The 24,923-nt window shown below is 40.0% G+C and overlaps 1 protein-coding gene and 1 long non-coding RNA gene across 2 annotated transcripts in view; one reads left to right on the top strand and one right to left on the bottom strand.

Moving 5' to 3' along the window:
- EFHC1 (EF-hand domain containing 1) overlaps positions 1-22,486 on the bottom strand; it is a 67,773-nt gene extending 45,287 nt beyond the window's left edge. Inside the window, exons 1-5 of the mRNA XM_040473758.1 lie at positions 22,321-22,486; positions 12,767-12,988; positions 9,008-9,295; positions 4,770-4,919; positions 952-1,144 (exon numbers count right to left, since the gene is read on the bottom strand). Of these exons, the coding sequence (XP_040329692.1) occupies positions 952-1,144; positions 4,770-4,919; positions 9,008-9,295; positions 12,767-12,988; positions 22,321-22,383 (916 nt within the window). The 5' untranslated portion in view covers positions 22,384-22,486. The remainder of the gene's footprint in view (positions 1-951; positions 1,145-4,769; positions 4,920-9,007; positions 9,296-12,766; positions 12,989-22,320) is intronic.
- A 73-nt stretch (positions 22,487-22,559) lies between these two features.
- LOC121029577 (uncharacterized) lies at positions 22,560-24,371 on the top strand. The gene is made up of 3 exons (XR_005789778.1): positions 22,560-22,663; positions 23,138-23,238; positions 24,138-24,371. It is a non-coding gene; the product is annotated as an uncharacterized LOC121029577 (long non-coding RNA).
- Positions 24,372-24,923: the final 552 nt, after the last annotated feature.

Below are 24,923 nucleotides of genomic sequence, written 5' to 3'. Positions count from 1 at the left end.
GTAACAAGAAAAACAATACCAACAAAAGTATTTAAAGTTCTGTCAGCCATTCAAGCATGAGAGAGGTCATTATGTGTGACCAAGCTGACATTATAAGAGAAAATTCTGAAACCACTACGTCAATGACCAAAGTACGTGCACTTATCCTAGAGAAATACTGATGGCTGGCGGATGTCAGCTGCATCTTCTTGCATCTTCACTCTCCAATCCACTGGGTTATTTGAACCAGAAAAGAGAGCATGGCTGACACAATGGGGCCCCACCTCTGTGAGTCACAGACATACCTTCTCTAATCTTAAGTTATCCTGCATACAGACTTCCTGTTTAGGAAGTATTGAGGTGAGAAGCAAAGTCAGGAAAGAACATATGGGTATGGTAAGCTATATGAAAACAAGCTTGTTTGAATAAAAACCAGCTTGTTTTAAAAATATATTAAAAATCTGAACTGCTTTAGTTCACAAGGCTTGCTCTTTTGCACTTTAAATGAGGGGCACCTGGGTGGCTCAGTTGGTTAATTGTCCGACTTCAGCTCAGGTCATGGTGTCGCAATTCATGGGTTCGGGCTCTAAGTTGGGCTCTATGCAGACAGCTCAGAGCCTGGAGCCTGCTTCGGATTCTGTGTCTCCCTCTCTCTCTGCCCCTCCCCTGCTCACGATCTCTTTTTCTCAAAAATGAATAAACATCAAAAAAAATTTTTTTTAATGAATCTCCCATTGCTATTATGGGTGTTTCCTTGATTTAGGTATCAGTCATCTCCACCAGACCATTTTGGAGGCAAGCCTAGACTGTGGGGCAAGCATTGAGGGGAGTTACAAGAAAGCTGTTTTTGAGTACCTACGAAAACATAGCAAGAGCCTCCCAACCATAAAGGGAATGACCATACTGATTAAGTAACTCCTTTGAGATTCAAAAAATGTCCCAATTACGGAGAATAAACTGAATCAAACATACTTGCGTTCTCCACCAAAACTTTTGGCATGCGCTGGCGGTTCATCAGGAGTGGGAAAGGATCTCGCCCGTCATTCCGTTCATGGACTTCTCGAATTTCAACTGTGTCATCCATAAGATAGTAATGAATGATATAGTTCCGACATTCACCAAACATGCTGTCTGTATCATCCCAGATTGCATAGAATCGAAGAACCTTTGAGACATACAAAGTAGTGACTTAAGTAAGAATTCTACAAGAGGAGAGGTTGACTTAGCTACTCTGGCCTTTATATATCAGACAATGAGGAAAAGGTTAGCTGCAAAGACTATGAAGTGATCTCAGTTGGTAAAAAAAAAAAAAAAAAAAAAAAAATCACCAAAGATACAAAAACATCTGAAATTATATACCAGATGTCAACAGCTGGAAAGTATTAAATAACAGACTTATAAGTTTGCACTGAGAAAGCAGAATTCACTTTGATCCAAAATATTAGTGAAAGAGAAGCCAAATTAAAACAGCAATGGAAACTATAAGATACTGATGAAAGAAATTGAAGACACAAGTAAATGGAGAGAAATTTCGTGCTCACAGATTAAAAGAATTAATACTGTTAAAATGTCCACACTACCCAAAGCAATCTACAGATATAATCCAATCCCTATCAAAATTCCAATGGCGTTTTTGCAAACCTAGAATAATTCTAAAATTTGTAAGGAACTACAAAAGACCCAGGATAGCCAAAAAACTCTTGAGAAAGAACAAAGGTGAAGATATCATGCTCTGTGATTTCAAACTATGCTACGAACCTATAGTAATCAAAATAGTACAAAAACAGACACATAGATCAACAGAACAGAGAGTCCAGAAACAAATTCACACTTATATGGTCAACTAATTTATGACAAATGAGGCAAGAATATACAATGGGGAAAGAGTCTTTTCAAGAAATGGTGCTGGGGAAACTGGATGGCTACATGCAAAAGAATGAAACTGGGCGACTTTCTCAAACCATACACAAAAATAAACTCGAAATGGATTAAAGACCTAAATGTGAGACCTGAGATCATAAAACCCCTAGGAGAAAACATAGACAATAAGCTTATTGACATCAGTCTGAGCCATGTTTCTTTGGATGAGACTCCACAGGCAAGAGAAACAAAGGCAAAAACAAATGAGATCACATCAAACTAAAAAGCTTCTATACGATGAAGAAAGCTATCAACAAAATGAAAAGGCAACCTACTGAATAAGAGAAGATATTTGCAAATCATATCTGATAAGGGATTAACATCCAAAATATATAAAGAACTCCTACAATTCAATAACAAAAAATCCAACATTCTGATTTTTAAAAATAGGCAGAGGATCAGAATAGATATTTTTCCAAAGAAGACATACAAATGGCCAACAGGCACATGAAAAGATGCTCAAAATCACTAATCATCAGAGAAATGCAAATCAAAACGTCAATGAGATATCACCTTACACCTGTCAAATGACTATTATCTAAAAGACAAGAAATAACAAGCATTGGTTAGAGAAAAACGAACCCCCATGCACTGTTGGTGGGAATGTAAACAGGTGTAGCCACTATGGAAAACAGTATAGAAGTGCCTCAAAAAATTAAAAACAGGGGTGTCTGGGTGGCTCAGTCAGTTAAGCATCTGACTCCAGCTCAGGTCATGATCTCATGGTTTGTGAGTTTGAGCCCTGCCTCGGGCTTTGTGCTGACAGCTCAGAGCCTAGAGCCCGCTTTGGATTCTGTGTCTCCCCCTCTCTCTATCCCTCCCTGCTTGTGCTCTGTCTCTCTCTCTCTCAAAGATAAATAAACGTTAAAAAACATTAAAAAAAATTAAAAATAGAACTACCACGTGATCCAGCAATTCCACTACTGGGTAGTACCGAAAGAAAATGAAATGCTAATTCTAAAAGATATAAGCACCCCTATGTTCATTGTAGCATTATTTAAAATAGCCAAAATTTGGAAATAACCTATCCACCAATGGATGAATGAATAAAGAAGATGTGGTTTATATATACAATGGAATACTACTCAGTCATATAAAAGAATGAAATCTTGCCATTTGCAACAACATGGATGGACTCTGTGGGTATTATGCTAAGTGAAACAAGTCAGACACAGAAACACAAATACTGCATAATTATCACTTACATGTGGAATCTGAAAAACAAAACATGTTTTGTGAACTCATGTTTGTGAGTTCAAGCCCCATGTCGGGCTCCATGTTGACAGTGCAGAGTCTGCTTGGGATTCTCTCTCTCTCCCTCTCTCTCCCTCCCCTGCTCACATGCATGTGCACACACATACTCTCTCTCAAAATAAATAAATAAACTTTAAAAAACTAAAAAAACAAAACAAAACCCAGTTCATAGATACAGAGAACAGATTAGTGATTGCCAGAGGGTAGGGAGCTTGGTGGCAGGGTGGAAGGGTAGGGGGAATGGGTGAAATAGGTGAAGGAGTTTAAGAAGTACAGACTCTCAGTTATAAAATAAGTAAGTCATGGGGATGTAATGAACAGGATGAGGAATATAGTCAATAATATTATAAAAACTTTGAAATGTAACAAATGGTAAGCAGACTTATTATGGTGACCATTTTGCAAAATATTCAATTGTCAAATCACTGTGTTGTATACCTAAAGCTAATATAATATTGTATGTCAATTATACATCAATAAACAAAAACAAAAGAAAAAAAGAGCAATGTGTTTTATACAGGGGTCCATATGTAGTAACAGAGGTATACGTGAATGGTTTATATGTAATTAGTATGGAAAGAATTTTCATTCATTAATCAGTCTTTTTTTAGTTACATCAACATACATCTTCCAGTAACAGTATCAACAATACAATCTATAAAGACAAAATAATAACAGATACATGATTGATATAAAGAATGTCCTTAAAAGACCATGCTAGTGCTAGGCAAAATTTTCTGAACTAAAAGCAATTACATTTCTGAGAGGGAAACAGCAGCAAAGAAGCACTGAGGATGACCTCTTCATTTTCTCTTTCCCTTTGTACAGAAAGGAGATGGCCCCAAACTGCCTCTATACACTAACCCACAACAGGGAGGATAGGGTGGGTGGAACAGAGCTGGAAGATACCCAGAACATTCTGTACTCATACATTCATGTAAAATTTAAAAAGAGGAGGCGCCTGGGTGGTTCAGTTAGTTGAGCATCTGACTCTTGTTTTCAGCTCAGGTCATGATCCCAGGGTCATGGAATCAAGCCCTGCATCAGCCTCCACGCTGAATGCGGAGCCTGCTTCAGATATTCTCCCTCCCTCCCTCTCTCTCTCTCTCCCTGCCCCTCCATGCTTGTAAGCACTCTCTAAAAAAACAAAAAAACAAAGAAAAGAAAATTAACAAGGAAGCATCTGCAATGAGATTCCTGTGAATTAACTATTTTAACATTAGAAACCTACCTACATGCAATAGCTTTGAAATTTCCCAATAATTCTCTACTTAGGATTTCCCAAAGGAGGCTATGAAATGAACTCATATTTTGGAAAAGAAGTAGTTGGTTGGAAATGTAAAGTGGGAAGCAGACGTAACTCAGGAATTGCTTTAAGATTGAAAAGTTTGGTGGAACTCGTAAGACTTAACTCCACAACCTCCTTTGGGTCTCTAATACAAAACTTAGGCACTCCTGTACCGCTAATGCTAGACGAAACAAAAGATAGCACTGTGTCCAAATGGATAAACTACAGATGTAATGTTTTAAAACACACAGCTACCTGAATAGCTTGCTAATAAACATACACAACATTTGGAAACGAGTAAACCTACATAGGTGCCTACATCACTTACTTGTTTGTCAAAGGTGAGAAACTGCTTCAGTTGGTCAAAGTCTGACGGGGTGACATACTTACGAAGAGGCTGTTTGCGGAGTTCAGTGTAAGGATCAAGAGCCATCTTCTCTGGTGGATTTAATTCAATTCCTTGACTTTCCAAAAATACCTAAATCATTCAAAAGTAATAACGATCATCTCTCTTGAAGCTTCCTGAAGTAGTAGATGGTATAAAGGTAAGTGTAATTTCTATGCCATTTTCCAAATTAACCATAAGTTTGCAGTTTGAGGCACATCTTAACAGCACTAAACCTCCAACTGACCCAACACCAAAATGCAGATAATAACTGATAATCACCTTAAGTATTCTATATTATAAAACTGCTAGGCAATATGCCAAGCTAACTGGAAGACGTGATAGTAAGGTAACTGCCTCCAAATACAAATTTAGAACAATGAAATTTAGTTAGGTGCCCAAAAACAGAGTAAGTCCTAGGGATTGCTTACATACATACATCTGAAACCCAACCACAGTTTCAAACAATATGTAATTCATGTTTCAGGGCTGGGGGCAAGCTACAAAATGGCAAAGTTAAGCTAAAATCAAATTCCCAGCTTTCCAATTCACCAAAAACAAGTATGTGATTAAGCCCCCATGCCCATCCCTCTCCAAAAAAGGAAAAGAAAAAACACACTCAGGGGTTATTTTAGACCACAAAATATTTCAGCAAAATAGAAAAGACAAACCAAGTACTCAAATCTCACCAGAAAAAGGAAGGTATCTAAACTTGATATGATATTGTTTAATTTTTAAATTATGAATAAGTATAATATTTTCGGTACCTATATCTTTTAATACAACTTGACATTTCTTTTTTAAAAGCACAATACACTGTACTTTTTTTGATAATCAGAAAAGAAAAGAATAATCTCAGGGGATCTGTTTACATTCTGGAATTAGAAATTAATCTGAAATCTGGGTTTCTTCTGGGAATTATGTGATTTGCTTTTGGACAATTCAACAGAAAATATACAGGACTCAGGACCAAGATACTTGGGTCCTAATATTAGCTCTGCTGCTAACTAGCTTATAATTTTAGTCTTCAAAGCTTCACTAGACAGTTTCCAATATCTTTTCAATATTAAAATATTGTGATCTTAATGTCTATTAAAACTGCTGAGATGGAGATAATGACTAACAATATTCTCCTCTCTCTTGAGATGGTGTACTAGTGAAGCAGGATTATTGATTGAGGTATTTAATGGGGGATGGGGAGGTGGTTACTCCTCTCTGTTGTTTTCAACAGAAAACCAGGCCCTTTGTTAACCTTACCTTCGGAATGCTGGCAGGAATGCCGAAGCTTCCTGAAGTTGACTATTCTTCCTGTCTCTTAGAAAAAGCCTAAACTCTTTGAAGAGACTATTCTAAAGTGCCCCAGAAGGAGGGGAGAGAAGGGCATGTCTTTGAAGGCAAGGGGAGAGAAGGGGGAAATTCTCCCAGCCTGGAGAACAGACACAAGTGGGTGGGTCTCAGAAGAGCAAGCCTCCACATGTGCTCCTAGGGTGCTCGGAGCACACGTGCAGCCAGTCAGGCACACCAGCCTCAGGCATTCGGGGTCTCAGTATCCTACCTAGCACCAAAGCATCAAGGAGGCACCCTTGGTCATTGACAGCCTATGGACCCTGCCTGTATGATCCCATTAGGCCTGGGTGTGCCTTCCTTGTTGTTCTTAGGGCTCCGAATTTTTGGCAAAGCTAAGGGTTAATAGAAACACCAGCCCAGTTGGATTGGGACTCAAGTAGGTTTTAAGTTATTTGTAAAACACAAAACAATATTTCAGGCACACTTGCATTTGCGGAACAGGATTCACATCTGCTATACTACTGGTAATACTCTAACAAAGATAAATTCTAGATCTCCGATTTCTAGAGTTTTTTTAATTTTTTAATTTTATTTATTTTTTTTAATGTATTCAGTTCATTCTGTCTATAGGACCAACATTTATTTGGAACAGTGAAGAGGAGGTGAGAAGGGAAGGTGATGGTGTTATATTTGATTCGAGGTTGTTCCTTGTTCGAACCACACCATAAAGACAACTACCTTCTTTATCCAGTCATGGGTCTCGCCCTAATGAAAACCATCAAATTAGAAGTGTATAAATTTTAAACTGTTATAGGATCCAACTTCTAACAGATCAATTATTGAAAACATAAGTCAATCTAATCACTCGTACCTAAAATATACAGCTCTAGTCAATTATCAGTCTAAGTGCAAGGAGGCTGTGATAAGTACTTAATGTCACTAAACTGTACATTGAAAAGTGGTTCAGGTGGTAAAGTTTATATTATGTACATTTATCTCTCTCTCTCTCTCTCTCTCTCTCACACACACACACACACACACACACACACACACACAAGGTGGCTGTGATGTGCCTTAAGAAGAAAATACATGTGTTAGATAAGCTTCCTTCAGGCATGAGTTCCAGTGCTGCCAGCGGTGAGTTTGATGTTCATGAGTCAACAAGATATTTTAAATATGGCATCTTTAAACAGAAACACACATAAAATAAGGTTATAGAAACCTACCCCAGTATTTCTCGTAGGAGCAATGGATCCGTATTTGCTAGTCAAGGGTTTATGGTGACTTTATAGAACAGAATTACTGTGAAAAATGAGAACTGACTGTAACTGGCTTAGATTACTGCTCAGAAATGAACTGCCAACATTCAGATTGTCCATAAAGAGACAATTATAAAAATAACTGCAATATCTGAAATTTACATGGCATTTTATAATTCTTCATTATTGATACAATTCTGAAACTGCCTATGATAAAAAAGGACCTTAAAAACCTAAAACATGAGAGACCAAAACATGCTTAAAGGGGACAATATTTCAGAGATGGTCTAGCACCTCTACCTTCTACACTGTTTTTCTCTGTTGCTCCAGAATGGCACGGATGCCAGGCTCCTCTCTTCACTTCCCTGAGGTCTCTGTTCATGTGTCATCTTACCAGCGAGGACTTCCCTGACCAGCCTCTATACATAGCACTCCCCTCACACTCCACTCCCCTTTACTCAGCTCTAGTTTCTTCCACAGCTCTCAGCAACATCTGACATGTTATATATTTGTTTGCTTATTGTTTGTCTCCTCTAGCCAAAATGTAATAGCCTTCCTAAGGGCAAGTCTATATCCTCGGCCCGCCCCTAGGACCATGTTTGGTACAGAGCAGGCGATCAATCAGTATTTGCTAAATAAATTACTAAATGCAAAAAATAAATAAATTCATAGGAGCTCAGTGAGGTAAAGATTAATCACATGTGGCATTAGGTAACATGAAATGAAAGGCGTAAAATAATTCAGAAACTATACCTTTGCTTCTAGAAATTTTTATTTTTTTATTTTTATTTTTTTTTAGAAATTTTTTTAACTAAGACAAATTGAGAATTGACTTCCTAACACCTACATTTTGTGGTAAAGAAACGATAACTTTAAGTTGTCAAAAATCCATATTTATGAAATAGAGGAAATGGAGGCTTCTTCTCGATATAAACAAGTATTCTCTTTTAAAAATGATTTCATGGGGCGCCTGGGTGGCGCAGTCGGTTAAGCGTCCGACTTCAGCCAGGTCACGATCTCACGGTCCGTGAGTTCGAGCCCCGCGTCGGGCTCTGGGCTGATGGCTCAGAGCCTGGAGCCTGTTTCCGATTCTGTGTCTCCCTCTCTCTCTGCCCCCGCCCCCCGTTCATGCTCTGTCTCTCTCTGTCCCAAAAATAAATAAACGTTGAAAAAAAAATTTTTAAAAATAAATAAATAAATAAATAAAAATGATTTCAGGAATTCTTTAGATAGCAAGTTTCTCCAGAATATAGCAAGTATGATTTACAGGAAAAATATGAACTGCACAAAAAATGTTAGGCTCATATCTTCTAATAAAGGTAATACTATTTTTGTATTCCATCAAGGGTACTACCTCCTCTGTCTTCCATTTGTACTGGCATGGAACTGGTTCCTTATCAAATGATTCAGCTCTGATGAGAGTTTAATTTTACTTGAATGGATATGTGGAAAAAGTGATGTCACTACACAGTGTTGACACATATCAGCAACACACAAACACCAACTCAACCTATATAATAATCCAAATGGGACAGACGAACAGAATCTTCCTCCTACCCTAATAAACAAAACATATCCTTACGTAAATTAGAATAATGCTTCAGACATCACAATTTCTAGAAACATATACTATACCTGTGTGAATCGGTCACAGTCAACAAGGTGGAAGGTTCTGCCATAAATTGTAATGTTTATTCCTCGATTGAGGTCTTTCCAATGGTAATGATCTCCCTGGTCATTCTTGGCGAGCCGCTGGCGTTTGATTAACTTGCCTTGAAGGATTCCAGAGTTTTCCACAACAGGCTCCATGACAGACATGCTGTCATCTTCCAGGTAGTAGTAAATGTTCACTTGACGAATCCTATAATGTTCCTCAGTTGACATAGGAACATTTTCTTGAAAATAAGCATCAAATTTCAGCACCTATAACACATGAAACAGGGAGAAATAGCATTGTATTCGTCTCTCATCCAAAAAATATCAGTACTCCCCTATAAAGAGAACCACTCAGGGAGAACTGAATACTCATCACTCCTATTTTCTAAATCAAGGGTTGCTGAATTACGGTCCGTGGGACACATCTATCCCTGCCACCTGATTTTGTATGACCTGCAAATTTTTTTTTTAACATATTTAAGTGGTTAAAAAAAAAAAAAGATTTAACAACACATGGAAATGATATGAAATTCAAATTTCAGTATCCACAAATAATTATGTAAATAATTAACATGTATTTGCTAATGGCTGTTTTCCCATTACAAGGGCAGAATTGAATAGTTGTGATAAGGACCATATGGGCTGCTGCTGTGTCTCCCTGCAAAAAAAATTCATATGTAGAAGCCCTATGACTGCATTTGGAGACAGAGTCTTTAGGAAGCTTAAAGAAGGTCTCTAATCCAATTGAATTGATGGCTTTGTAAGGAGAGAAGATCTCTCTCTCAGCATACCCACACTGAGGAAAGGCCATGTGAGGACATAGCAAGAAGGCAGCCATCTAAAGCCAAGAAAAGAGCCCTCCCCAGAAACCAAATCAGCAGGACCCTTGATCTTTGACTTCCAGTCTCCAGAATCATGAGAAAATTAATTTCTATTATGTAAGGTACCAGTAAATGGTATTTTATTATGTCAGCTCAAGTAGACTAAGACAGCTGCAAAGCCCAAAATATTTACCATTTGGTCCTTTACAGAAAAAGTTTGTTGACCTCTGCTTGAGATATTTAAACTACATATAGACTATTTAGTCACGGTTCCTTGATGAGATGGCTTAAAGACCTTAAACTCTCCTAGCTTCACTTCTATATCAAAAATCTCTCTCAGAATTTCTGGAAAGAGTAAGAAATTTGGGCACAACTATGACTTCTAGTTTCAAAATGAAAATGAAGGCTCAAGTCCGTTTCTTTAAACGAGAGTCCCCTGTAAATGCATATTAATGACATATTAATTCTTAGAGAATTTATATGAATAAGAGTCAAATCATCCATCTACCACAGCATCTTTGGATGGCATATAAATACCCTCATTGTACTCAGAAACATATGGATAGATAGAGCAAAACCTCCAGGAAGCATCAGTGGGAAGTCAAAATGGCACACCGATTGCACATTTAAAAAACATTAAAAGCCTGGGGCACCTAGGTGGCTCAGTCAGTTAAGCGTCTGACTTCTGTTCAGGTCATGATCTCGCAGTTCGTGAGTTCAAGCCCTGCGTCGGGCTCTGTGCTGACAGCTTGGAGCCTGGAGCCTGCTTTAGATTCTGTGTTTCCCTCTCTCTGCCCCTCCCTCCCTCCCTCCCTCTCTCTCTCTCTCTCTCTCTCTCAAGAAATAAACAAACATTAAAAAAAAATGTTTTAAGGGGCGCCTGGGTGGCGCAGTCGGTTAAGCGTCCGACTTCAGCCAGGTCACGATCTCGCGGTCAGGGAGTTCGAGCCCCGCGTCGGGCTCTGGGCTGATGGCTCGGAGCCTGGAGCCTGTTTCCGATTCTGTGTCTCCCTCTCTCTCTGCCCCTCCCCCGTTCATGCTCTGTCTCTCTCTGTCCCAAAAAAAATAAATAAACGTTGAAAAAAAAATTAAAAAAAAAATGTTTTAAACATTAAAAGCTTGTGTTGACAAGCTTTGGGATTAATTTTAAAATTTCTTTTATTCTGTTTGTATTTTTAATCTTTCTTCTCAGGGAGAGAAAATATTAGAATGGTGTTATAGGTAGGCAAGAGTGTTAACTTAACCCTCTACAGGAATTAGAGGAACAAACCAAGGAGACCCTTTGGTGAAAACACAAATATGGTTTGATGAATGGGAAGATGAATAATTTTATACACAATGCTGTTGCTAAAAAGGTATAGTGTCTACCATGGAAAAACAAGATTAAAAACCAAAAGAGAATGGGCAGTTGCAGAGGTGAAATATGCATACAATGGAGTTAAAGCCCTAAAACTCATAATAAAAAGACAAAATGGCTGAATGGAATGGAATATTTGAAGGAGAAAGATAACATGGTAAAAGCAAAAGACAAAAGATAATTTTCAAGGAACATTTTAGACCAACTCTAAAGAACCGAAATGGAGACATGATCTCTACTAGTGGGGACATGATCAATAATCCATGCATGAAATGGTCTGCATTTGAGCCACCAATATATAAATGCACAAAATGTGAAAGCCAGAAGTGATCAGCAAATTGAATCTCCCTCATTTAACAAAGGAGGAAACAGACTCAGGGTGGTTGAATGGCTTGCCTGAGGCCAAACTTGGGGTTAGGGTCACGGCTGGGGCTGAAACTATCATAGACTCATAAAGAAACAAGAAAAAGGTAAAGAAATACCCAGCCACATAATTGATACTGTTTACTGGATGTTTATGTTCAGCCTGTGAATGGATACGTGAACGTGTTATCAGCTGAGTTCACTGAGATGGGGAAAAGGGGATTGTAAGGATTCTGGCTGATACGTTAAAAAGATTTTTTAAATTAAATAATTATGAATGTAAATGATATAGTTTCACCACCAGGTTACTTTGTATCTTCCAGCCTCTAGTTTCAATAGCTACTCAATAAAAGTTAACTATCTATATGAACATAGTATAGACATGTAACGAAAATAATAAAGCGAAAAGAAAAATTTTAAAAAGAGAGAAATTAGGCTAGGATAGCTAACGTAAAAACTGGTCAGTAGTTCTCTTACTCGGTTATACATAAACATCACCTGGAAATTAGACTCAATGAGGGTTAGGGAGATATTTCCGTTTCTTAAGTCCCAGTAGGGATTCTGTGGCATGGCCAAGGTTAGGACTATCTCACTTTAGTTGAAAGAAGAGGCTCACTGACAAGGAAAATCAAGGATATGGAATCGTCAAAAGATGGACATAAAACAGCCTACATTACAAAAGCATATGGGTAAATGAGAAACAAACAAAAATGTTACACTACCCTTTGGTTATGTTGTGCCAAATCTGAAACGTTCCCTGGAAAATAAAAATTTACGGAGATAGCCTGGACAAAACTGCAAAAGATGGAGTTGGTGTCATGATGACATTTTGCAATTCATAGAGACTAAGGTTTTGTCACATTACGGGTAAGACTTTCAAAAAGTAGACCGCACAGAGCTGGTAAACATGGAGCAATATGAACTCAAGAATTCAGAATTCATCCAACTTTTCTTTAACTGTATTTGGAAAATATTTCAGTGAAGGCTACAGGGAATTATTTTCTGTAATAGGCTTCCTGACTAAAGAAAGCCTCTTTCAATCCTAAGCTCAGCTGTCTATGACTAAAGGTTGAGGCATTTGAACAATTTTCTCCTCAGTGCACTCTGGAAAACCTGTGGTTAGCTGTTGACTTTCCTGCAAACAGTTGGCACTCAGAAATCTGAATTCAAGGGGTACCCTGAAGTCCCAGATGATACCTTTTTGTCAAAAGCCACATGTGCAGGAATAAATTCTGCAGGTGGGGCCTGCTTAGGTTGGCCATAAGTTAGAACTGGTGCCTTGTTGGCCAACTCATCCAGCTCAGCCTGGGACAGCTGGTTGACTGGAAGCCGGTCCCCGCCTATCCCAACTGTTGGACGTCGAACAACTGCATAGCCATTCCTGTAGCTCAGTGTCTGGCTTCTATGAAATGCTGTTTTCTGAGGAAGAAAAGAAGTGGTTCATTAGTAATATTTTATAAATACGTGTTAGGCAAAAGAGCTAACTTTCAAAAACACCGTAACTTAAACCTTTGCTTACAAACATCACAAACCTTATATCAAAAAGTTTACCTAGACTAGAAGGTTCTTATGTTTTAAGCTAAAACACCTGGTCAGGAACAGGGAGAAAAGCAGCAGCCTGAGCTTAAAATAAACTTAAAGTCCTGCTCCAGAATGCCCAATTTAGCTACCAGTTCACTTTTCATGAGAAACTAAAATATTATCTCATCTATACTCTTTTTTTTTTAATTTTTTTTTAATGTTTATTTATTTTTGAGAGAGAGAAAGAGACAGAGTGTGAGCAGGGTAGGGGCAGAGAGGCAGAGAGACAGAGAGAGAGGGACACACAGAATCCGAAGCAGGCTCCAGGCTCCGAGCTGTCAGCACAGAGCCCGATGCGGGGCTTGAATTCACGAACTGTGAGATCATGACCTGAGCCAAAGTCGGACGCCCAACTGACTGAGCCACCCAGGTGCCCCTATCTCATCTATACTCTTAATCCTTCACTTAATTCTTCCTGTGTTTTTAATCTTATCAAGTGCTCATAAACCATGGAACCTAGAAGATCCGACTCTGTGACATGAATTCTTACCTGAAATAAAAGGCTCTTCTTGTTATAGTAACACTGATACATTCAGACAACTCTTTGAAATGAAAATGGGTATTATATATTCGAAGTCTTGAACTCAATAATTCCACCCTTAATCCTTCATTTTAAATATATAATCCAAAATTATGGGAAAGAACAATATGACTGAAGCTGACCATTATAATGTTAATTGCAATAGTAAAACATTGGAAATAAAAGACAAACATATGAGTTAATGATGGAAAAGTCACTTAATGGACTATGATGAAGCCATTAAAATATTGGTTTTATAAATTTTTTTTTCAACGTTTTTTATTTATTTTTGGGACAGAGAGAGACAGAGCATGAACGGGGGAGGGGCAGAGAGAGAGGGAGACACAGAATCGGAAACAGGCTCCAGGCTCTGAGCCATCAGCCCAGAGCCCGACGCGGGGCTCGAACTGCCGGACCGCGAGATCGTGACCTGGCTGAAGTCGGACACTCAACCGACTGCGCCACCCAGGCGCCCCTAAAATATTGGTTTTAAAGACCACATGGCAATCTGGGAAAAATGTTTATGATTTAATAAGCCCAAAAAAGCAGCATATAAAATTACATGTATACTATAATTAGAAGCATGCAAACATGTGCAAAGAAAGAAACTGGATTTGGATGTTCTCTGTATTCTTTCTGAATGTTGAGATATGTATGTGTATATATATACATATATATAATGTTGAGATATATATAAATATACACTCATATATATATATATTACAACAAACACATTTTTTTTGGTAATTAAAAGATTAAATAAAAAAGAAAAAAGTGGAAACGAAATATTTTCAAGGGCAGAGGAGAGATGAAAATGGTAACATAGGACACCGCAGGCTCCCTATCCCTCCACAAAGATCAACAATTGAACAGTTAGTTATCCATGGACAAAAACAGCTCTGGAGGAGCTCCAGAGTCCAGTTAGGAGGTCGCAGCAATGCAGTGAAACAAAAAAACCTGAGGATAACTACACAAGGAGAGAAGGAAGACAGCTTCATTTTGCCTGCGTCATCTCATCCCCCAAACCAGCACTATTCAGTGCCAAAAGGGACTCCCCAGGCAGAAAGAGGTTCCCTGGCCAGGAAGGAAGAGCAGGGTGAGCAACCAGCCTCTCCAGTCTTTTGAGGCAGTACACAAAGGTCCCACTTCAGTTTCATCCCACCCAGACTGGCAAAGCTGAAGAGGACAAAGCCAGTTAGGAACACGGAAGAAAAGGAGGGGTGACTGGCAGCAGCTACTCAGAGGGAATGACTGTGGTGTGCAGACACCTGCTCTGCAGACAAACCCAGCAGATCTGACCACTGACCCAAAGCCAAGGGCCAGTATTGCTGCAGCCACTGGGTAACCCCTCCAGATGTCACCAGCTTTTACCCCACAGGTATTCACGATGCCAGCCATCCGATCACCCTCCTCACTCCCTCCCCTCCCCAAGTTTTCTCCAGAGCCTGGGAACCACATCAGCAGCCAGCTCTGGCCTCTGCAGCTGCTTGAGTGCAAGATGCCAACACAGACACCTCCTGGCTGATTCCTCCCCAATTCACGCACTTCAAACTAGCCCCTCCGGCTGTGCTGCACATGACCCAAGCATCATCAGTCATCACAGGCTTCTACAGCAGTGTGCATACCAGAGAGGAGAGTGTGTAGCCACAGGAGGACACGCCAACAACCAGGGCCTCTACAGCGGCCAGTGAGCCCATAGTTGGCCCTGGCCCTTGCCTGCTCTGGCTCCCACCACTATGTGTGTGTCTGCAGATGGCTCCTGCCCCGACAGAGGCTCCCACAGCTGGCACCCTGCAGACAAGTATGTGTACACTACCTGTTCCAGCCACCACTGCTGCTTGCCCTGGTCCCTAGCTGCTGGACCCAGAGGTACTACTAAAGACCCCAATAGTCCTTGCAGCCACTATGGACCCCCTGCACTACCTGCAAAGGAATAACAGTTGTCAGTGCTGCATACCCCAGTGGCCTGGGCCAAAGACACATCATGTCCCCCAACCTGAACCCAGTGCTGCCACACACCCCTGCACTTGGTGCCCTACATACACCACTAGGCCCAGGATCACAGCAAGCTTCAGCACGCCTCCACCCACTCCCTTATCACAGTCAGTCCATAAAGTCTGGAAGAGGTGACTGCTTCTTCATGTGAAGGCACTTATGCAAGATACAAGGATCATGAAGAATCAGGGAAACAGGACTCCACCATCTATAGTAAATAGCCTCAAAGAAATGGAGAACCAGGAATTGCCTAATAAAAAAAAATTCAAAATTGTCCTAAAGATGCTCAGAGACCTACAAAGAATACAGATAAGCAATTAATGATGTCAGGAAAACAACAAAGGAACAAAATGAGAAGTTCAACATAAAAAAGAACCAAACAGGAATTTGGGGGCTGAAGAACACAACGACTCAACTGAAGAATCCAACTATAGCTTCAACAGAAGAGTTGAACAAGCATAAGAATCTGTATGCTAGAAGACAAATGAATTGAAGTTATCCAATCAGAGGAAAAAAAAAAAAGAATGAAAAGGCATGAAAAAAGCCCATGGGACTTATGGGGACACCAACAAGAAAAATCATGTTTGCACCACTGCATCCTTCTCTAGGAGAAGACAGAAAGGGGTAGAAAGATTATTTAAAAAAATAATGGCTGCAAACTTCTCAAACCTGGGGAGAGATGTGGACATTCAAGTTCATGAAGCTATAGGTATCTCAAAATTTCACTCCAAAATAATCTTCTCCAGGACACATAATAATAAAACTGTCTAAAATCAAAGACAGAATTTTAAAACCAGTAAAAGAAAAAAAAACTCTCTCATACATACAAGGGAACCTCTGGATTTTTCGGCAAAGACTTTGTAGATCAGGAGAGAATGTGATGATCTATTCAAAGTGCTAAAAGAAAGAAACTGCAGGGCACCTGGATGGCTCAGTTCGTTGAGCATCTGACTTGGGCTCAGGTCATGATCTCACAGTTTGTGGGTTCGAGCCCCACATCAAACTCTCAGCTGTCAGCACAGAACCCACTTCAGATCTTCTGTCCCCATCTCTCTGCCCCTCTCCTACTCGTGACTGCTCTCTCAAAAATAAACATTAAAAAAAATAAAGAAATAAAAAAAACTGCCAACTCAGGATACTTTTCTGGAAAAGATGTGCTTCAGAAATAAAGGCAAGATGAAGACTTTCCCTAATAAATGAAAGATGAGAGGATTCATTGCCACTAAACATGCCTTAGGGGAAGACTGAAAGAAGTTCTTCAAGTTACAACAAAAAGGCATTAATTAGTAACATGAAAATAAAACACCTGGGTAAAGGTAAGCATATAGTTGGATTCAGAATACCCTAATAACTGTAACATGGTGATATGTTCACTTCTTAACTCTAGTATAAAGATTAGAGAACAAAAGTATTGAAAACCTTTCTAGCTCCAACAATTTGTTAATGGATAAAAAATATAAAAAGATATAAATGGTAACATGAAAAATATAAAGGGAAGAAGAGGAAGAGGGTAGAGTTTTTATATGTGATCAAAGTTGAATTGCTGTCAGTGTAAAATAGACATATATATATATATATATATATATATATAACATATTTACGTTATATGTTAAGACTCATGGTAACCACAAAGCAAAAATCTACAGTAGATTCACAAAAAGTAAAGAGAAGAAAGCAAAGATACTGCTATGATAAATCATTACTTCACAAAGGAAGACGCAAGACAGGAGGAAAGGAACAAAGGAACCACAAAACAGCCAGAAAACAATAAAATGGCATTAGTAAGTCCGTACCTAACAATAGTTACTCTAAATGTAAATTAATTGAATTCTCCAATCAAAAGGCAAGGTGGATGACTAAAAAAAACCCCACGAGATCCAACTGTATGCTGTCTATACTCTAAGAGACTCACTTTGGCTTGAAGCACACACATAGGCTGAAAGTGAAGGTATGGAGAAAGATAATCTATGCAAGTGGAAACCAAAAGAGAGCATGGGTAGCTATATTTCTATCAGACAAAATAGACTTTAAGCCAAAAATGGAAACAAGAGACACAGGTGGTCATTATATAATGGTAAGGGGATCAATTAACCAAGAAGACATAACAATCACCTGAAACTAATATAACACTGTGTTACCTATACTGGAATTAAAACAGAGTGGGAAAAAAAGATATAACGATCATAAATATATATGTACCCCACACCAAAGCACCTAACTATATTAAGGAAATACTAACAGATCTGAGGGAGAAATAGACAAAACAGTAATAGTAAGGGATTTCAAAGGATAACTCACAGATAGGAAATGAACAAGGAAACATTGGATTTGAACAATACTTTAGACCAAATGGACCTAACAGACATATAAAGAATAAGCCATCCAACAATAGCATAACATGCATTCTTCTAAAGTACACAAACATTTTCCAGGATAGGTGACATGACAGGTGACAAAAAAAAAATCTCAACAGACTGAAATCATACCGAGTATCTTTTTCCAACACAATTCTATGAAAATAGAAATCAATAACATGAAGAAAGCTAGAAAATTCACAAATATGTAGAAATTAAACCACACACTCCTGCACAACAGCGGGTCAAAGAAGAAATCAAAAGGGAAATTAAAAAATATCTTGAAACAAATGAAAATAGAAGCATAACATATGAGAGCGTCTGGGAACCAGCAAAAGCAGTTTAATAGGGGATTTTATAGTGATAAATGCATGCATTAAGAAACAAGAGGGGTGCCTGGGTGGCTCAGTTGGTTGAGCGTCCGACTTCAGCTCAGGTCATGATCTCGCGGTCGGTGAGTTCGAGCGCGTCGGGCTCTGTGCTGACAGCTCAGAGCCTGGAGCCTGTTTCAGATTCTGTATCTCCCTCTCTCTCTGACCCTCCCCTGTTCATGCTCTCTCTCTGTCTCAAAAATAAATAAACGTTAAAAGAAAAAAAATTTATAAAAAAGAAACAAGAAAGATCTCCCTGATACCAAAACCAGATAAGGCTACTATATAAAAAAAAGTTACAGACCAATATCCTTGATAAATATAGATGCACAAGTAAAAAAATTTAGCAAACTGTATTCAACAGCTCATTAAAAGGATCATACATCATGATCAAGTGGGATTTATGCTTGAGATGCAAGCATGGTTCAACTTACACAGATGAATCCATGTTATATACCACATTAATAGAATGAAAGATAAAAATCATATGATCATCTCAATAGAGGGAGAAAAATTGTTTGACCAAATACAACATCCATTCCTATAAAAATTTGACAGACTGGGTAAAGAAGGAACATATCTCAATGTAGTAAAGGCCATAATGTGACAAGCCCATACCTAACATCCTACTCAATGGTGACACATTGAAACCTTTTCTTCTAAGACCAGGAACAAAATAAGGGTACCCACTTTTACCACTCTTATTCACCATAGTACTAGAAGTCCTAGCCAGAGCAATCAGGCAAAAAAGGAAATAAGAGGAATCCAAACAGGAAAGGAAGAAGTAAAACTATTTGTATGCAGATGACATGATCTTACATTCAGAAAACCCTAAAGACTCCACCAAAAAACTGTTAGAACTAATCAATGAATTCAGTAAAGTTGCAGGATACAAAATTAACATATAGAGATCAATTGTGTTTCTATAGACTAACAATGAACTATCTGAAAGTGAAATTAAGAAAACAATTCCATTTATAATAGCATCAAAAACAATAAAATACTTAGGAATAAATTGAACAAAGGACATGAAAAACCTATACACTGAAAACTGTAAGACACTGATGAAAGAAATTAAAGAAGACAGAAACAAATGGAAAGATATCTTATGTTCTTCAATTGGAAGAATTAATATTGTTTAAAGGTCCACACCATCCAAAGTGATCTACAGATTCAATGCAATCCTTCTCAAAATTCCAATGGCATTTTTCACAGAAATTGAAAAAAAATCCTAAAATTCACATAGAACCACAAAAGACCCCAAAAAGCCAAAGCAATCTTGAGAAAGAACAACAAACCTGGAGGTATCATACTTCCTGATTTCAAACTATCATTACAAAGCTATAGTAATCAGGGGCACCTGAATGTCTCAGTCAGTTGAGCATCCAACTTTGACTACAGTTTAGGTCATGATATCACAGTTTATGAGTTCAAACTCCACATTGGGATCACTGCTCTCAGCACAGAGCCCGCTGAGGATCCTCTGTCCCCCTGTCCCTTCCTCCCCCACTTGCACTCCCTCAAAATAAACATTAAAAAAATTTTAAAAACGAAAAACAAAAAATAAAGCTACAGTAATCAAAACTGTGTGATACTGGCATAAAAAAGGAAACACATAAGCCAATGGAACAGAATAGAGTCCAGAAATAAACTCATGCATATACGGCCAACTATCTTTGACAAGCATGCCAAGAATACACAATGGGGAAAGGACAGTCTCTTCAATAATTGGTGCTGGGAAAACTGGGTATCCCCATGCAAAAGAATGAAACTGGATCCCTATTTTATGGAAGTCACAAAAATTGACTCAAAGTATACTATTGAAGTCTTAAACATAATGACCTGGAATTGTAAAATTCCTAAAAGAAAACGAAGGAAAAAGCTCCTTGACACTAGTCTTGACTTTTGGATATAATACCAAAAGCACAGTCAGCAGAAGCAAAAATAAACAAATGGAACTAGATCAAATTAAAAAGCTCTGTATGGCAAAGGAAATAAAATGACAAGACAACCTCAGGAATGGGAGAAAATATTTACAAACTATCTTAGTCTGTTCAGGCTGCTATAACAAAATACCACACACTGGGTAGCCTCCCACCCCTCTTAGTCATTATGGTTCACCCTCTGAATGCTTTGAGTGTTATATATATATAGTTCTTCAGTGCTGAATAAAGACAGTGAACATGTTTCCCAAATTTCAAATAAGGCAAATAGGTTGACGCTTGGCCAGTGTATTTAAAATATAAAATAGGTCCGGGTGCCTGGGTGGTTCAGTCGGACTCTTGATTTCAGCTTAGGTCGTGATTGCAAGGTTCGTGAGATCAAGCCCCACATCCCAATTCCTGCTTGGGCTTCTCTTTCTAACAAAATAAAAATAAACTTAAAAAAAATAAATTTTGTCCAATGCACAGTTCATCTTACACGAAGAACAGCGATGTATATTCTCAGAGCCTGGCACCTCCAGTCCACACCTTTGTAAATCCCCCAAATTGACTCAACCCTACCTTGTGGGTAACCTACATTCACCAACACCAGATGCTTAGGCTCCTCCTGCACAGGACGGGAATGTGCCTACAATATTTTTTAACTTATGTAAAATGGAAAACTCCACTGAAGCAAAAACTCTATAATGCTGTGTCTTCATGCAGGAATAATTATCAAGAAGAGACTCAGAATTCAAACTCCTTCACCAAACTTTCAATTTCAATTCAGTCTCCCAAAGAAAGTAAGTTGACTACATATTTTATCTTACCTTTATACCCATGGAAAGGAACTTATAACTTAAATTATTAAACTATACAAATTATCATCATCTCATCTATGATAGCTTACTGAATCTCAATATTAATCTTCAAACATATTTCAGTAACCATGTCTGAAGTGAAACAAATAATAATTTTGTCAAGGGTTAAACTATGTCAGAAGGAGAAAAAAACAAAAACAAAAACAAGCTTTCCCCCCGCCCCCCACCCCTGCAATTTTGTCTACAGAACACAACTAAAAACAGTTAAAGTAGGGAAAGAGCAAAACAATCTAGTCAGGAATCTTTTGTACAAACGTTAGAGAGAAAAGAATAGAACTGGGGAAGAAAAAAACAACTAATCAACTGTGGTTGAAGGGACGGGATGGAATTATCTTCTACAAAGCGGGGAGGTGTGGTTTGGGAGGAAGATAGGCAAGTGTCAAAAGTCTGACTTTTGGAGAAACCGAAGTTGTGAAAGAAGATAAAACAGGGCTGGAGAGAAGGTGGGACTAAGTTGTAGACAAGGCAGGAGTGCTGAACGGAAAGGGGATGGGGCTAGGTAGAAGCATAAACGAGGAGGGCAGAGACTGCGGAAAAGGACCTGGCGGAAAGAGGAGAATGAGTGGAAATGATATACAGAAGGCAGGAAACCAAGCTGGGAGGGGGCAAGACTGCTGGGTCCAGGATAAGGAAGAGGAAGGAGGCGAGCGGGAATGATGGGCCAGGGAAGATGGGTGAGATGGGGCTGTGGGAAGGAGGACGAAGTTGTAGGGAGGCTGAGTGGGAAAAGGGGCTAGGCTGGGGAACTGAGCGCGGTTACGAAGGGAGCTGGGCAGAGAGGGATACGGGGTGGGACAATGAGCTAGGGAGGAAACTGGGGCAAACTGAGATCTGGAGGGAGAAGAGGCAGGGACTAGAGGAACAGGGTAGGAGGAAGAACGCAGCTAGGAGGATGAGAACAAGGAGGCCAATGTCCTGCCCAGGTGGGGTGGAAAAACTAGAGGATGAAGCCGAGGGCAAAGGATGGGAGAGAGAGGAGGAGGACGACGGCATTGTGGAGGCGGGCAGAGAACAGGTGGGGACAGAGGACAATCTTGGGAGGAGGAGGCTGCAGGTGCGCTAAGCAGCGAGCCCTCGAGGCCGCCTGCGCGTGGGGCCAGGTGGGGGTTGGGCAGAGAAGTCCTCACCGTGGGGTCCCTAAAGGACGAGCCCGGGAGAAAGGGCAGGCCATGCACAGGGTTGGACACCATGGCGGCCGCTTTCGCCGCCTCCAGCGGTGTAGGGTGTTGGGCGCCCCAGTTGCCGGGGCGACGAGCCGCGTCTGTCGGCCTCTGGAAGCTCCATGGTAATGCCAAACTTCCGGAGCGCCGCGCCTGGGGGCGGGGCCTGAGGAGCGGGTGTAAGGAGTGAGCGCATGCGCCGCCCCCAGGATCCGGCGTTCGGTTTGAGAGGTGGTTACAGACTCAGTGGCTGTGACTGGGGCGTTGCGGGGTGGAAGGACGTGACCGCAGAGAGGGTGCCATCGTTGCTGTGAGGTCCAGGGCGGGGGGAGCGGTCCCTTAGATGAGCTACGGTGGAGGGGAAGGTGCTTCCTTTCCTTTCACCGGGTTCTCCACGCTCCCCGCCAGCGCCTTGAGCTCGGGACCTCACCTCTCCCAGCCCTGGGAAAAGGGTTCTTGTCCCAGTTCACACTGAAGTGTAAATGGTTGGTTCCGGTTGAAAGTGGCACCCCGGGCCTATGCTTGTTGGGAGAGGGGCTGCGGATTACTCACGGTTGTGTCTCTGGCCCAAGGATGTCCAAAGAACTAATGCAGCCGTCTTGTCCCTAATCCTCCCACTGCCGCATTATCTTTTTACCATCTTCACCTGTGTGGATCCCTGCCTCTCTCTACTCCCTCTCGGTTCTCCGAAGACTGGTCATGTTCGCCTCAGGAGACTCAATATACGTTAACCTTAGGGCTACAGAGTGCTAATCTCAATTCTGATCTCTACACCTATCTGCAGCTGCAATGCAAAGATCTGAACAAGGGGAAATGCATGTCCTTCAAAGAGAAAACTAAGTCCTAAAGAAAGAAGCAAATGGGTGAAATATTGTCAGGATCGTAGTATTCTCACCTTTGGTGATTTTTGTAAAACTTGTTTAAATTATTATGCCTTAAATGTAATCCTGTTCCTGAAACATTTTCAGGAAAGAGAAACAACAACAACAACTATCCATCACCACTGGAAAGCTTAAAGATAAAAACAAAAAGCAAACAAAATCCTGACGCCCAGACATGGGATTCTTTAGGTCTGAAATAGAACCCAGGAATCTGATTTTTATAACAGCTGTTTCTGATAATGAGCCACTTCAGGAACATGGTAGAATAGCCAAGCCTGACCCAGAAAGCGTATCTCCATGTCACGGGTAGTTTACTGCTAAGATAGTCAACAGCTTTAGTTTTATTGCTGCTTGTCAGAGCAAATCCCCCTGTTGAGTTTCAGTAATGGGCATGAAGCTCAGGGGGACTATGACATTAATCCACTGGTGGCACCTGAAGCAGTTATTTTTTTTTAATGTTTTTATTTTATTTTTGAGAGAGAGCGCGAGCAGGAGAGGGGCAGACACACACACATACAGAATCCAAAGCAGGCTCCAGGCTCTGAGCTGTCAGCACAGAGCAGGACGCTGTGCTCAAACCCATGAACTGTGAGATATGACCTGAGCCAAAGTCAAAGTCGGAGGCTTAACTTACTGAGCTACCCAGGCGCCCCCTGAAGCAGTTATTGGTGGCTAGCTACCACCACCTGCTCAGTTTCTTTTTTGCTAACCCCTCCTCTCTCGTTACTACTTCTGTTTCCTGTTTTTCTCCCTTCCCTTTTTTTTACCTTTAAAATTTTCTTTTTCTATTAGTATATTACCTTAATGCAGGCATTTAGTGCTTTTTTTTAAAAAATCAGTGCATTAGCATTGTTGAACTTTCTGAAAGCTTTAAAAGTATCTGTCCATTGCATTATATCTTAGCCACTGACCTTGGATGGAAGCCAGCTACTGGGAGAATATTTCAAAATGGCAAGTTCAACTTTCAAAGAGAAGATGCTTCTCTCACTTCTTTCCACCTCACTGATGCTGAGTACCCAGAAACACTGGAGCTATAATCCTTGCTGATTCTTGATGATAATCTTAAAGTCTTACCAGTTATATGATCCTGCCCTTCCCTCTATCTTAATAAAAGTAAATCTATGGTCGCACTTGAAAGAGCCCTTCTAGACTAACTGTATGGTTACACTTGGGTAGGGAAGGAGTCCATGGGGACTGGAAAGGGTAAGTCATGCCTAAGCCTATTGTCCATTGTGGCATCTGTTTCTATTTGAGGAGTGGCCTCTGCTGAAATGCTTTTCTGTTCCAGAAGAACACACTAGTTAAAAGATTAAATGTTTTAACTCCTTTTGGACCCTAGAAATGCATGGCGAGTAAAACCTTCCTTGGCCTCTTAAAAATGCCATCACCTCTGAGGAGAGGAAGCCAGGCAGTGGTTGCATCAGTGCTAAAAAGCACGGGACAAGTCTGTAAAGAAGTGGGGGGGAAATTAAAAAATAATGATAGGGCTTCGGAAAACTGCTTGAACCCTGACATTTTGTGTGATTAAGTTTATATCTCATTTCTCCCAAACATGACTGACAACTCAGCATGTATCACACTTCAATTTGTGCTATTTTCCACTTTTTGCGATATGTAGGAGAGAGCAGGACCCAGACCATCCCCGGCAGCTGAAGTAAAAAGTGCTATGGTCTGAAGGCTGTGCATCAA

The sequence above is a fragment of the Herpailurus yagouaroundi genome, unplaced genomic scaffold (assembly GCF_014898765.1).
Source record: "Herpailurus yagouaroundi ecotype Mexico unplaced genomic scaffold, PumYag 139, whole genome shotgun sequence".
Classification (NCBI taxonomy): Eukaryota; Metazoa; Chordata; class Mammalia; order Carnivora; family Felidae; genus Herpailurus; species Herpailurus yagouaroundi.
This window is presented reverse-complemented; position numbering and strand designations above follow the sequence as displayed.